Source organism: Melanotaenia boesemani, chromosome 2, assembly GCF_017639745.1.
Source record: "Melanotaenia boesemani isolate fMelBoe1 chromosome 2, fMelBoe1.pri, whole genome shotgun sequence".
NCBI classification, from domain to species: domain Eukaryota; kingdom Metazoa; phylum Chordata; class Actinopteri; order Atheriniformes; family Melanotaeniidae; genus Melanotaenia; species Melanotaenia boesemani.
The window spans coordinates 14,441,515-14,457,241 of NC_055683.1; the positions used below are offsets into that span (position 1 = coordinate 14,441,515).

A 15,727-nucleotide genomic window follows, 5' to 3' on the forward strand; every position below is an offset into this window, starting at 1 on the left:
TCACCTCACACACTGCTTGATATTTTGCAGTTGCTAATAAAATTTTGTTCTATGGGTTTGTTTAATAGAGTATCTAAACCAATGTAGAGGTGAATAGCACCACACAGTTTATTGGATTGTGTTCACTAGCTCTGCATCGATTCATTATCTAAAGCATATTTACCTGGACTTGTGGCAAGGGTAACCAATCAGGCGTCAGGATCCACCCACTGACTTTGATGGGCAGATAAAAGAAATTCATGATGCACTGCAACACAGGACCATGAAATAATGAGTTAAATAGTGAAATAATTATGTGTGTTTTTACATACATTAATTGGTATTTTAATGAATTAGTGATACATTTAATAATACATTAATGTATTTAGTTGTCATTTTACTTAATTAATGACACATTTAATTAATTATTTAATGATATATATAGTTATTCCATTGAGGCACTTTTACTTCTCCATAATAAGCAGCTGGATTTTAAATATTTATTTTCCTCACTGGGATTTCTCTGACTGGCTCATTCACTCCAGTGTGCACTCTCTGCCTTGAGGAAATAATTTGTTGTTAGTGATGGAGACACCCAGAGGCAATGCAATCTTAGTGCAGCTGCAGGAGTATATAAGCCACCCAGTCTGGGAGCAACAGAGAACACACTCATGAAATGTGTCAGAGAGGCTGCTTGTTCTGAAAGGAGTTGCTATTCAGCTGCAGAAGAAGAAAATCCTCAGGTGAAGAAATCTTACCTTGGATCAACACAGGAGGAAAACAACCCGGATATATTTATATTTATTTATAAATGGATATTTTGATTAATTGTCATAATCAAAGTAATCCTAAACATCTCAATGGATTTTTCATATCAAGGGTAGGTAGAATTACTTTCATGGGTCTATATATTTAGAAGACAAAATGTACTTTGAATAGTGCTTAAATGTTAATTTTAGGAAGAATCTTTGCTCAGATTATGGATTTATTGAAATTATTAAGCACAATTTGACACTAAAATGTCAGAAATGTATGATAGTTGGTTTAAATATTTAACCAAAGATATATGATTAAAAGACAATACAAAGTTTGATGACATTATGTCCAGTAATTACAAAACCATACAGTTTTTTTCATGTTTTGAAAAGTGACAGTTTTGGAGATAGGAGGTTTGCGCCCGACAGCAGCGATATTGAAATTTAAAAGCAGGAAATATAAAAAAAAAAAAAACTAGCAAAAATGATAGAAAAATCAGTAAACAAATCAATAAAAATCTTATATGAGGAAAATACAAGCAATTGTGTGTAAAAATAAGAAAAAAGGCTCTTAAATAAAAAATAAGGTAAATGCACATTTTAATATTTTATTCTTACATGTGTGATTTGCTGTAATTTGATTTAATGGGCAGTCAGTGCTGCTGCATTTTAAAGGAATGTGCCTCTGTGCTCAGCAGCAACAGTCCGGACTTGTTCAGAATTCCCCTGTTGTTTTATCAAGAGAAAACTGAAGCTCTTCTTTCCAAAACCTTAAGAAGTCTGCCAAGAAATTTGTTTTTAAAAGAAAATGGTTACTCTTTGACCTTTGCAGCTTAGCGTGCCGTTAAAGAGGAGTTAAAGGACATTGATAATTTGCAGAATGTCCTTAAAAAGGATTGATGATGATGGTGGAGAGAAAAGATAATTAGGGTTAATTTTGCAAACAGGAAGGGTGGTTGGAAGTTTTCTTGAAGAGCAGGTGATGGGTGGGGTTTTTCCAAATATGGAAGTATGTTTCAGCTTAATCTATTATTTTCCATAGCTCAATCAAGGTTAAAGGCTGGTTTGATTTTCACTTTTTGTTGTGTAACAGCAAAATTCCATAGTGAATCATTGTTAGCTGTTTTTTTAATAATAAATCTTTCATTTTTTAAAATCAGACATTTTCTTTGTCTGGGGATATTTATGTGCCTTAGATGCTGACTCTAAATTGGGATTTATTTCAGCTATTGGTGGAAGGGTGTGGCCGTTCTTCTTTTCTGTCAAAGGTAACCTAAAAGAAATTCTTTACCAGATTTTTTACAATAGTTAAAAGATAATTTTCCTCTTTGCTTCTCAGTATCCTCTCAGCTAAAGGAACCACATCAGGCCCAGAGCCTAGCTGTGATGCTGGCGATGCAGCACTTCAACTCCTCCAGCCTCATCGCCTTCCGTAACCACACCACCATGTTGCAGGACCCTGAGATTAAGTTGGCGGGTAATGCCACCACTCAACGGAACCCCACGTCAGCAGGCCTCAACATGACTCTGGGCATCCTGTTCAACGTGATAGCCTTTTTCATTCTCGTCAAGGCTTATAACCGCTACCGCCGGAGGTCCAAGGCCACTTTCCTTCTGTTTGCCAGCTCCCTAGTGGCCACAGATCTGGCTGGACATGTTATCCCTGGAGCATTGGTCATGAGGAGATACTCGGCGAGTTTTGGGTCCACGAGCAATCTTACATCGAGCTTTCAGGGTAATCCTGCAAATCCAGATGCCTCCTGCCAGTTTCTGGGAGGCTGCATGGTGTTTTTTGGTCTTTGCCCACTGTTTTTGGGCTGCGCCATGGCTGTTGAACGCTGTCTGGGTATTACCAAACCTCTGCTGCATGCTCAGCTGGTGACCACAGCAAGGACAAAAACAGCACTAACTATGATATGGTTCATGGCTTTATGCATAGCCCTGCTGCCCACCTTTCAGTTAGGTGAGTACACTTATCAGTACCCAGGGACGTGGTGCTTTATCAGGGTGGTGGAGGACACTAAATCCACTGATCTTGCCTTCATGATACTGTTTTCTGGAATGGCTTTGAGCTCTCTGGCGATGGCCTTTGTGTGCAACACCATCAGTGGGATCACACTTATAATAACCCGTCTGAAGAAGAGGGGCTCTGAGAGGTCCTCAACGAGGTCTCATGACACAGAAATGGTGGTCCAGCTGGTGGGCATCATGGTCACCTCCTGCATCTGCTGGAGCCCTCTGCTGGTGAGTTTGTGCAAAATCCAACATGTGTTAAATTTAATATTTGTCACTTTATATCTTCTTATTTTCAGGACTGTGACAGTAAAACAATGATTAATAAATAGGAGCTCCTGCAATATTTCTTTTTTTTCTAAACATCAGCAAGGATACAAAAACAGAAACAACAGAAACATGCAAACACACTTCAGCTCAATATACCTAATTAGGAAATAGTACACAGCTGCGAAAGGTTACCCTTTATGACCAGTTAGAGACTTGTCAGTTGATATATACCCCACCAAGATCCAGATAGATCCAGGGAGTCCAAAACTGGGAGACAAATGTTCATAAACTTTTTAATATTGTCATCTAAAAAGAAAGAGTCTTTCCAGAAGGAAAACCTTTCATTTCTTTACTGTGGGTGAATTCTTGAAAAATGTCATATTTAAGGATCTACTTTTTTTGCAACAGTTTTCTAATCATTACAACGTTATAAGATTTTATTTACAGTGTTTAAAGTGTTCAAATTTCCTTTTGCTGATTGGAGTTTAAATTTAAGTAAAATAAAGAGTTCCCAAAAAATTTATATATGTAAAAAACATTCATCAATGATGTTAAACATTTCAGATTTCTTGAACATTTAGTGCAAAACTCTACACACAAACCAGTTTATATACAGTTACCTCAGAGGCTCCTTTGAAAATCATTTGCAGTGAATTGTTTACTTTAATTGGCCAAACTTGAACCACATTAGTAGAATTATTCATGTGGAAACAGAATGAGCTGCAGGTAACAATCCAGTGGTGTAAAAAGTGTTGTTTTTTGTTTTTTGTGTTTTTTTGTTTTTGTTTTTTTTTTGCAATGTTTCAGATCATTAAACTAATTTAAATATTAGTCAAAGAAAAGTTTTTAAAATGAAGGTTTTTATTAAGGGAGAAAAAAATCCAAACCTATGTGGCCCTTTGTGGAAAAAGTGATTGCTCTCTAAACCTAATAATTGATTGGGCCACCCTTAGCAGCCTAAGAGTGGCCCAATCAAGCCTTTGCGATAACTTGCAATGAGTCTTTTACAGCGCTGTGGGGAATTTGAGCCCACATATCTTTGCAGAATTCAGTCACTTTGGAGGGTTTGAGCATTAACCACCTTTTTAATGTCATGCCACAGCATCTCTGTATGACTCAGGTCAGGGCTTTGACTAGGCCATTCCAAAATCTTCATTTTGTTCTTCTTCAGCCATTCAGAGGTGAACTTTCTGGAGTGTTATGGATCTTTGTCCTGCTGTAAAACCCTAGTTTCAGCTTGAGAACGTAAACAAATGGCCGGACATTCTCCTTCAGGATTGAATTCATGGTTTTGTTTATCATCAAAAGTCTTCCAGGTGCTGAAGCAGAAAAACAGCCCCAGACCATCATACTACCACCACCATATTTTCCTGTTGGTACAATGTTCCTTTTCTGAAATGCGGTGTTAGTTTTACGTCAGATGTAATGGGAGACACACCTTCCATAAAGAAACTTTTTTCTCATCAGTCCAGTATTTTACCAAAAGTGGTGGGGATCATCAAGATGTTTTCTGGTAAAATTGAGACAACCCTTGAAGTTCTGTTCGCTCAGCAGTGGTGTTTTTGTCTTGGAACTCTGCCATGCAGGCCACTTTTGCCCCGTCTCTTTGTTATGGTAGAGTCATGAAAGCTGACCTTAACTGAGGCAAGTGAGGCCTGCAGTTCTTTGGATGTTGTTGTTGGGTCTCTTGTAACCTCTTGGATGTGTCATTCCTGCGCTCTTGGGGTAATTTTGGTTGGCCGGCCACTCCTGGGAAGGTTCACCACTGTTCCATGTTTTAGACATTTGTGGGTAATGGCTCTCACTGTGGTTTGCTGGAGTCCCAAAGCTTTAGAAATGGCTTCATAACCATTTTCAGACTGATAGATCTCAATTACTTTCTTTCTCATTTGTTCATAAATTTGTTTGGATCTTGGCATGATGTCTAGCTTTAGAGCAGGGGTGCCCACGTCCGGTCCTCGAGATCTACCATCCTGCAACTTTTGTATGCAACCCTTCTCCAACACACCTAAATCAAATGTCATCTTCATGTCAATCAGCTTTGCAGAGGCCTGGTAACAAGCCAGTCATTTGATTCAGGTGTGTTGAAGAAGGGTTGCATCTAAAAGTTGCAGGATGATAGTTCTCGAGGACCGGACTTGGGCACCCCTGCTTTAGAGGATCTTTTGGTCTATTTCATTTTGTCAGGGAGGTCTTATTTAAGTGATTCCTGGATTGAGAACAGGTGTGGCAGGATCAGGCCTGGGTGTGGCTCGAGAAATTGAATTTAGGTGTGATAAACCACAGTCATATTTTAATAGGGGGGCAATCACTTTTTCACACAGGACCATGTAGGTTAGGGTTTTTTTTAATCCCTTTTGTTTACTTGTGTTTTCTTTGACTAATATTTAAATTTGTTTGATGATCTGAAACATTTCAATGTGACAAACATGCTAAAAAAAATAAGCAAAGGGACAAACACTTTTTCACACCACTCTAATTAAAACGTGTTGGGCCAGCTCATGGAAAGAGGATGAGGGCAAAGGGCAAGGAGACAAGCCTCAGATCAGACATGCCGTGATGCAACAGTGTAATCGTCATGTTGGAGAACAAATTAACAAATAATGTGCAATCATATATGATTGTATATATATAAGATAATTATTTTAATTATGCTTTTTCTTTTATAATGGGAGAGAGCCATGAATTATACAGAACTGTTTAAATTGTTTGGTCACTGTATAAAACTTTGTTACTGTGTATTTTCATGTGCTTTCTTTTGTTGTTGCTTTGATCAGATCATTTTGGGTTTTGGAAATCAGTGTTAGGGTTATAAGTCAGGCATTAAAAAAAGTTTCAACTATTAAGAAAACTATTTAAAAAAACAAGTTTATTACATATTTGATTTTTAAATTGATTTGTAAAGTGTCATTTCTGCACAATAATAGAAACATACATCTACATGGAAACGAAGTTAAAAACAAGCATGGGGTAAAGTTTTGTGTTGGTTTGCTTTATGACATGTCTTTTTTTGATTTTGGTGGAAAGAAAATATCTAATAAACCCATTTTGACTTAATATTCCACTTTTTTCTGTCTCACATTTATGAAAATCAGACCATTTCTGTGAGATAATATTTTATCTGAATATTCAAAGTTAAAGGCCTACCTCAGTACAAAAATTATTACCAAGAATATTTAAGTGTCAATTTAATTGTGTCATTTAATAAAAAAATATTACTTGAAATGTTTTAAAGTCTGACTCAATAAAAGGGAAGAAATTTTAAAATGTTATAAATTTTTCAGCTGTTTCCACTTTTCCACATTATTTATCATCAATAGTTATAATTGATGAGGCATTAGATTGACTCCAATATGTCAACAAAATAAAACAGGAATTTTCAAAGCAGTTATTTTTCTAATTATTAAAATTCTGATCAAATTTATTTTTTATGAAATTCCCTATTTCAGTTTGTAAACATTAAATGAAGTACATCTTTAACTGTAAAAGTAGAAGAAATTATTTACAAAAATAAGTAATTAGTGGATAGTTAAACATGGTACAATGTTCACCTGTTTCCTCATAAAAGAATTAAAAATATTGTTGATTACTTGTATTTATATAATGCAAAATAATCCATTTCAGAAGTTGAAAACCAACATATACATCATCAGATAGATCACATTTTTATAAGAACAATGTGGATTTAATTCCAGTAAAATAAGATAAACATCTCAGTTCATCTGGACACTTACTGATAATATGCTAATAAAAGGTGCTAGCTGTGTTTACATGTACTTATTTTAATCAGATTAAGAGTTCAGTAGGAACAAAAAACACCACAGTTGGACCAGATTGATCCAATCAGGCTCAGTAAGAATTGAATGTTTAATCAGATGGTGAAGAGTGGTGTGAACCATTCAACAATCTGATTGTTTTTCTCTGACTGGCCTGCATATGCTTCAACCACATGAGGTGAAACTTAGCGGCGGTAAAATATAGCTACTCTGTGATGAGACAGTTTCTACTAGTCTGTAAATAGCAGGCGTCAGCCTAAGATTTGTAGTTGGGACTAATGTTGAGACAGCTGTGGTATTTTCTGTAAATTAGACAGATTGATATATGTTTATTTAGAGGATGTAATAAACAAAAAAAATAATCATACATTACTGCAATGAACAGATAATAAAATAAATAAAAATATAGTAAACAAAATTAGCAGCCAGGCCCATTTTTTTTTTTTTTTTTTTTTTTTTTTTTTTTTTACACAGGAAAAGAGTAATTCTTTTAAAATTCTTTGTGAAATGTAAATAATGAACTCTTTGAAAGTGTTTGAATTTAAATGTTAATGTTTGAGGGATTTTAATCAGATTAATAAAATATTTGTCATTGTAAACATGGCTGCTGTTATTGTTTAGGCGATTTGTGCTCCGCAGATATAATACTAGAAAATAAAAAGACCAGTTTACATTGTTCAGTACTGGGAATAAACAGCCACTGTGAGCTTTAAAAGAAAAAAGAAAACTACAGAAAAATATTTTATGATAGACAATAATAGATAGATAGATAGATAGATAGATAGATAGATAGATAGATAGATAGATAGATAGATAGATAGATAGATAGATAGATAGATAGATAGATAGATAGATAGATAGATAGATAGATAGCAAACAAATAAATAAAATAGAATAACTAGATGTAGACATACAAAATAAGCAAAGGCCAGATGTGTTTTGATAAAAATTTGCGACACCAGGGGATAAGGAGTTTTTAGAGAATTTAGATTACAAGGAAAGCCATGAAACCTGTTAGTCCAAACTTTGCTTTAGTAAGACCCTCAAGAGGCTCATTATGTCCATTATTAGTCATAACTGTGGGGAGTCTTGGAGTTATTTGTGAAGAGCTTCAAGGGTTTTCTGCATTGCTCTTCATAAAAACACAGCGCCGTGGAATAACTCCATTTAACACAGAGTGAAACAAGAAGTGGGAACATTTCTAAGATTCATTCTTCTGGTTCATCTTTTTTTAACCTCGTTTCAGTTTGCACAATTATATCTGTGTAAAATTCTACAATATATGAATTCTGTTTAACCCCATTTTAATCCCTTTTCCAGATCTTTTGCTAATAGTTTCAAGCTTTTATACCCCAGACTGAATATGTGCTAACATTTTCTGTCTTCAAGCATGTCCAGCTTATAGCACACGTGATCCAGTTTTTCTTTTCAATTTTGGCTACTTTAAATATGAAAACATTTAACCTGGCTCCCAGCTATCTGCCAGTAACAGATTTGTGTATTTTATCTCTTATTCCTCTAATCACACAATGTTCTACACGTGTGTAATTTAATATATATGTGAAATTTTTAGATTGGCATATTTGGTCATTTTGGAACCTTTTGGATTTCCTGTCTATTGTCTAATAAAGTTTTTATAAGGTTTTACAAATGTTTGGCCGCACAGGAGGGATTAGAATGAACTGCTTCAAAATACAACAGATCAGATTCCTCATATCATGTCATGGCTCAGGTTGCCAGCCTTTTGTCTTTTCTTGTGATAAATTTGGAGTTTCTAATGTTGATGAATTAAAGGATGCTGGTTTGTTCAATGAGTGAGTAAAAAAAGTACAAAATACAATCAGACTTAGCACTAAAAGTAAAGAACATATTGTTTAGTGGATAATTTCTTTGTTATAACAATGCTTATACTGTTGGAAAACCTGTTTATTTCCCTTATAACCCCTTAAAATTCTGCAATTTTTGTCTAAAATGTTTTTTTTATGGATAAAAGACTTGTTGTTGAGCCACTATTTTACCAGACTGCTTTTATTGGATCCTTGCTGATGTAACAGGATTGTTTTTTCTTGTTGTTGTTGCAGTATCATCTGCTGCTGGAGCACAGTGTAACTTCAAATATATATTGTATTTGCGGGTGGCATAGTAAATATCATTCACATCTCAAGAATCTTAGCTTTCCAGTGGTGAATAACGTGTTAGTACTTGGAAGGGAAACTGAGTAAAATTTACATATTTATTTGTCACGTCCCATCCACATTAAATTTGTGAGGAAAATGCATTTGTGGGATGAGCAGCAGAGTTGAGGATGTGGGTTGTGCCTATTAAAGACTTGCCAAATCTTTACTACCTTCCTTACAAATGTCTAAAAGGATCTTGTTTTAAAGAAGATATAAACAGGTTTTATTGCCAAGAATCACTGTTAGAGCAAAGAAATAATCCACCACACACTGATTTCCTTACTTTGTGTGCTAAGTTTGTCAAATGAATGTAGTCAAGAGGTTAAAAACATCAAAGTCAAATGCACACAAGTTTTTTCCGCCTTGGTTTATTTCAAGTTTAATATGTTTATGAAATGATTCAAGGCTAGTTTAAGACAATTCATCTTTTTGTTTTTCTATTTTGTGCATTAGGTCTTTGGACTGATCTCAGCCACCCACTCCTACATGGGCATTACGTTCGATAACAAAACCTACAGTAAGCTCATGGTGACCGGTGTCAGGATGGCAACCTGGAATCAGATCCTGGACCCCTGGGTCTACATCTTGCTGCGACGAGCCGTCCTCCGAAAAATCTACCGCATCACCAAAAAGCAAGCTAGTATGAAGGGAAGAACTTTTAGCTCCATCCGCTTGGATGTCATCTCTCTTCACAACACAGAGAAAAACAGTGTTAAAAAGATTTAAAGGAGGACAAGTGAGGATTTTTCTTTATTTTTTTTTTTTTTTTTTTTTGTTGTTTTTCTTTCACTTGCCAGTGAGACGATGCTGAACTTGATGATCAAGTATTCATATAATACTTGTTGTGGTTGGTGGGATTTCAATCCAACCTAATGGATGTAAATGAAGCTTGTGAGGATCTCACTGTTTCAGATCTGAAATATTGACTGGCCAGGAATAACATCTGAGTTGGTTCTATGGTTCTATGTATGAAAAAACGTGAAAAAAAAAATAAATAAATAAAATAAAAAGAACGGGCCCAACTCAGAGAAAATTAGTTTACAAAAGAGTGCAATACCAGTTTGTCCTGTGTGAGAATGCGGTGCTTGCAAACTAATGAAGCCTTTAAGATTTTCTGTTATTCTCCACAAATAAACCTAAAACATTGTTAATCAAATGAGACTAAATATTATACTAGGTTATTTATATTTATAAAAAAATTGTATGTTTTGGAATTGTGGCACGGACAATGGAAATTTCTAACAATTCAGAAAGAGTTGTTAATGCAGGAAAATGTTACGAGGCTGCACAGAGAAAGTCATCACTCTCCAAAAAGAACATTGTGGTTTATCTGGAATCTGATACCTAACTAAAAGAAGCCAGAAGGATGTTGGAAAATATGCTTGGTGGATTTATGAAGCCAACTTGGCTTAGATGAGAAGGGTTTTTAGTTTAAATGAGATGTGTTATGCAGCAGAAAGGAGAAAAAAAAAAAAGCTGAATCCCAGCCCAGTGATGAAGCCTGGCGATGTATTTATCTAAACTTCCTCTAATTAAATGTAGCATCCAGGCCATTTCATTACAGATCAGAATTGATGACTGAATGTGACAATGGTCCAAGCCATAAAACGTTGCACTTTAGTGATAAATTCTAACAAAACTGTACAGCTTAAGTTTCAGTATCTTGCAGAAGCAATACTGAACTTTGTCATATTAGCATCCATCTTGCATTGTCCCTGTACTCTGAGATCTCCCTTTATTTTCCTCTCATCTTCCAATAATGTCTTGGGTTTCTTTGCTAAATCATTCAGGGTGTGTGTTCAAAAAGGCCAGTGTATTGATAGCCAGTTGCTAGCAATTCGAGATGTGGTTCAAAACTCAGCTGGACCGTGATCAGAATAAGCAAACTAAGCAGCTGTTTAGGGCTCCCAAGAGTGTTTTCATGCCAAGATGCATTTATTTTATTAAATAAAAACAAATTCTGCTTAGGACCCCATAAAGGCTCGAGCCGGTCTTGAACGCAATGCTCCAGGCTGGAAAACAAAACTGTGAAGTTGGGTTTCTTAGCCACTGAATGCTGCATGGCACTAAGGCTCCAGCAACGTACATAATAAATGTCACTGTGCCATCAAAACAAGTCAGAAATACATAATTTTAATTACAGTGTTACTTTAACAGAGCACTATCAGAGCATCATCATCTACGTGTTAAAGTCCCACGTATCTGTACATGTTCCTACATGAGGACGTTTAAATTCTATGTCTTCCCAGTGTTAAACTAACCACAAAGAAGAAAAATAATCTTTTTTTCTACATTTCAATTTCAATCTAACTTGCGATTTTTTAAAAAACTTTTCTACGCTGCTCAAACCTATAAATGGTTACTGTTAGGAGTTAAAAGTCAAAAGGTTAGATTAGAATTAATGTACTTGGATAGATTGGATAGATAGATAATTCCTAGGACTGAGCAGATTCACTGGTCTCACGATTCTATTCGATTACAGTCACGGATTAGATTTGATCCGATTCCAATTTTCTATGTTACTGTTCATTGCTTCCTTTTTTTTATCAATGAATATAAGCAGACAGATCATAATGAACTCCCTATTTATATATACAATTACTTCAGAAATTAATTTGAGTATTCTGAATATGACAAACATTATAAACATGTAAACAATGACACTGTTATCTTCAACTTGAGAACTTTATTGTTTCACCTCCAGAAAATCAAGAAACATCATTGCTATACGTTGCATTAATTATAATCAACTGTTTTGTTGCAGCACTGATGCAAAATCGTCTACATCTGTATTGCAATGTATTGTTAAAACAAATAAATTCATCACCTTTAGCGATTCTGAACACGAAACATTAATGCTGCCTGATAGCAGGCAATGGCTCCTAGCCCATTTATCATCTCACAATGTAAACTGTGGATTGGGATGCCACAATGTTTTGGAAAACATACCTGCTATATGATTTTGTATTAAGGCTGGATTTAACAAGAAACTCAAACATGGGTGAGTCCACAAGCTCTAAAAGAAACATAAATACACAAATACATTAACTGAATCCCAGGAAAAAATATGGTGTACTGGTGTTGTTCTATCAAGGAATTAATGTTGCATGCTGCTAAGAAATTCTAGTCCAAGAGTAGTATTGTGGAGGAACTTAAAGTTTATGTTAGGAAAATTTCCAACATCCCAGAGCTCAGAGAATTATATTTTTGTCACATTTGGGTTGTAGTTCTTTAATCATGTTAATGCACAAAGAAAGATTTCATTTCCAAATGTTTAAGCACCATTACAAATAGATGAAAAGGATGTAGTGAGTTGGTCTTTAAAGGATGAACTGTTTTCTACCTTGAGGACTTGGAATCTTAAAGAAAACATCTCGACTCAGAAAGTTTTATGTTTAAATGTTTTGTTTTCCCTCTCTGGCTCAGTGTAAAGGTCAATGACTTGTGTTAAAGCTCACATGAGAGGAAAGAGAAAACGCTGTGCTTTTACCTCAGCATGAAGATGTGAAACACACCGTGTGCCGTGCTGTGACATGAATGTGAATGTTTGTCTTTACAGTGTGTTAATTTTTTTTATTCTGTATTATTGTATTTTGAAGTGAAACTAACTGAATGTGGAATTGTTTAAAAAAGAAAAACAGGGAATGTAGATTTACATAATAAATGGTTTCCTTTGCAATTTATTCATTTCTGTTTGGATAGTGATTTTTCTTGTATGTTTTATGTTTTATGTGACATACATCTCATAAAAACTCATTAGAAATTTATTGCAGGAATCCAGGATGTATTTTTCTATATTTTCACATATATAACCATAACATTAGAATAAGGATTCTAGATAAGGCAGCAATAGCTGGAACCTACAAAGGTGTCAACATCTTTCATTTAAACTTTAGTACTGTGCAACGATTACATTTTTAATCGTGATTAATTGCATGAAATTTTATGATTAATTGCACTGTCCTTTAGAAGTCCCGCTATATAAAGAAAATGCTTAACTAACTAAGTAACGTTTGGTTTATAAACACTAAACAGTCCCATCTTTTCACCCCAAAACATTCCACTTTGACCCAATTTTCAGAGAAACAAGATTCAGCTAATACATTCTAAAAATTTATCAAATGTTATCAGCCTCAGACGACCCGTAACAAAAACTGGACAGATAATGCTTTTAGCACACTGAAGCTTGCTTTACTAAATGTCAGATCTTTGGCTGAAAAAACAGCCCCTCAACCCCTCTCCCCAGCAAGACAGTCATGGCCAGTTGTCAAAAGGAAAACTAACAATTTTCCTCCTCAACAACCAGACATGCAACTACAGAACAGGTTTGCTGCACTGCTGCAGGTTTCTGGATCTACATCTGATGACCAGGATGAAATCTCCCTACACAGCAGGGTAAGACCAAAGAACAACTCAAACAATAAAAGGCGACAAGAAAAGCAAACGGCTGTGCCTCAGACTGTGATTGTTGGTGACTTTGATGTGAAAGATGTGAGAAAGTGTGTGGAAAATGTACAAAAGTACTGTGCTTTCCCAAGGATCAGATGTGACAGACAAAATTATGCAAATTGTGGCTACGCACCCAACTGTGGAAAAGCTCATACTGCATATGGTGTAGATGCTGTGAAACAATCTGAGGTGCTAAAACGGGACTTTACTGAACTGCTGGATAGGATCAGCTGTCTGGGTGTCTGGATATTCATCAGTGGTCCTTTCTCTCCAATCAGAGGAGGAGTGGAGAGATTCAGCAGATGGATGGACAGTTTCGTCCATCTTCTGCGTCAGTTTTATCCCTTACGTGAATAGCAATGTCCATTTCAAACATTGTCATACGTTGTCATCCTAATATTTGCATGTGTCTTTTGCATTGCCATGGTTGTTAAGTCAGTTCCTCCACCAGTGGGCAGTGCTAAGTTCAGAGTTCACTCCCATGAGCCGACATCAGTTTCAGACACTGTTTGGTGGCAGTTATGCATCACTATAAAGATGTTTCCAACCAAACAACCCGTCCTAAATGCTCGCATACAGTCTTTGTTTAAAAGCTTGCACATTTTCTACAGTTGTGCTCATCTTCATTCTTCTGTTTTTTTCTTCCCCTCCTAATCCTCTTCTTCTTCTCTGGTTTGTTGCTTTTGATGGTCAAATATCTGCTATTCTGATCAGCACTGCCCCCGCAATTTCCAGTGGGATTGCTCCGCCTTCTTCGTCAAGCAACGGATAACTAAGCTCCCTGAAAACAGAACAAATTATGCTCGTAACTGATGCAGAAGACGGACAAAACTGTCTGTCTGTCTGTGTATCCTTCTTCTGCGTCAAGCATAAACGGGCCTTAAGATGCATTTAGGAGGCAAGCCATTTAAATCTTCAAATGTGAGCAGTTATGTTTTTAGTGGTGTCATTGTGCCACTATATAAAGAGTAAAAACAGTGGATTCTTCTGGGTTTTAAAAGATCTACAAATTAGAAAATGAACAAAGAATCAGTTTTACAATTCACATGTTTTTTTTAGGAATGGCACATATAAAGTCTGTGAAAGAGCACTATGTAATGCAACATGAATAATCAGTGAACTCAAGCACCTTTGTCCTAGCTTTATACTTCCAGCTGTTAGTGTCAAAGAGAATTTGTAAAGAGCGCACAAAATTGACTTGCGTGAGAGGTGCTGTGAGAAAAATCCCATAACATATTATTGGACAAACTCATGCTGCAGCTGTAGCCCTCCCACACAAACATGAAAGTAATGTTTTTCATGGTTAGATTCTTGGAAAAGAAAAGACATCTACATTCCCTCCTTAAAGTTAACTATGTGTTACAGTATTCAGAAAGTTTAATCAGATCAGATCTGTATGCAGCATTGTGATTAAATCCTCTCCCTGAGGTTTGTATCAACTATAGGAAAAGACTTTAATTTAGCTAAATTGTTCAATAAGGATTTACACTCCAATTGTTTCTTATCTTTTCCAATAACATAGTTTCAATTCGGTCAACGTAAGAGGTCATTTTTCTACAGTAATCTGTATTTAAACAGCTGTGAAATGTACACTGAATATTTTTTAATCTAATCAAACACATCTGATGAATGCCATCTATGCATTAAAAACACTGACATTTTCTTTGTCGTAAGTAGTCATGCTGAGGTGAAACAATATGCTCATCAATACCACTACATATCTGTGCCTGTTTTTCTTTTGTGTTTTTCCTTTATTTCAATTTTTACAACTTTTTATAAATAAATTTGTAAAAAAAAAAAGATTCAGTTATGAGTTTAATTTACTCACTTATTTTGCAAAGAGATCTATCCATCAGAGGCAAACAAGCAAATTGTCGAGGGGAAGACTGTGTACTTCTACAGAATAACATAACATCTAATATAACAACATTTATACTCAAGGAAATGAAAAACAGGGTTATTTTAACCAAAAGTAAAAGCCATGTGAGAATATATAACAGGGGTACACTGTAAGAATAGTATCTAAGTAAAGTCATAACTTGGATACACTGAGCAACAAAACAATCACTGTCTAAAGGGCAAAGCCCAAAAAAATTCACTCCTCCTTACACCAAAGAAACTCATATTATAATGCCCCAACCACTTTATTACATTATGTGGAATAAAATGCAACTTTATTACAAATATTAGTCAGTTTTGTGCAGCTTCTACCTAAGGATTTGACTTGTCATATTATTATACTTTTAGCATAAAATATAAAAAATAAATCAAGTTAATGAATAATTTGAAATCTAACAGTTATCATTAG

At 35.4% G+C, this 15,727-nt stretch overlaps 1 protein-coding gene across 2 annotated transcripts; it reads left to right on the forward strand.

Moving 5' to 3' along the window:
- Positions 1–661: 661 nt before the first annotated feature.
- On the forward strand, positions 662–12,646 carry LOC121634501 (prostaglandin E2 receptor EP1 subtype-like). 2 transcript variants are annotated; one of them, XM_041977184.1, is made up of 4 exons: positions 662–859; positions 1,961–2,002; positions 2,074–2,978; positions 9,424–12,646. In XM_041977184.1, the coding sequence occupies exons 3-4, from the start codon at positions 2,121–2,123 to the stop codon at positions 9,694–9,696; spliced, it is 1,131 nt and encodes a 376-aa protein (XP_041833118.1). In that variant the 5' UTR covers positions 662–859; positions 1,961–2,002; positions 2,074–2,120; the 3' UTR covers positions 9,697–12,646. The 2 variants fall into 2 exon arrangements, with proteins under 2 accessions (XP_041833118.1, XP_041833113.1); XM_041977179.1 differs by lacking the exon at positions 1,961–2,002.
- The last annotated feature ends 3,081 nt before the right edge of the window (positions 12,647–15,727 follow it).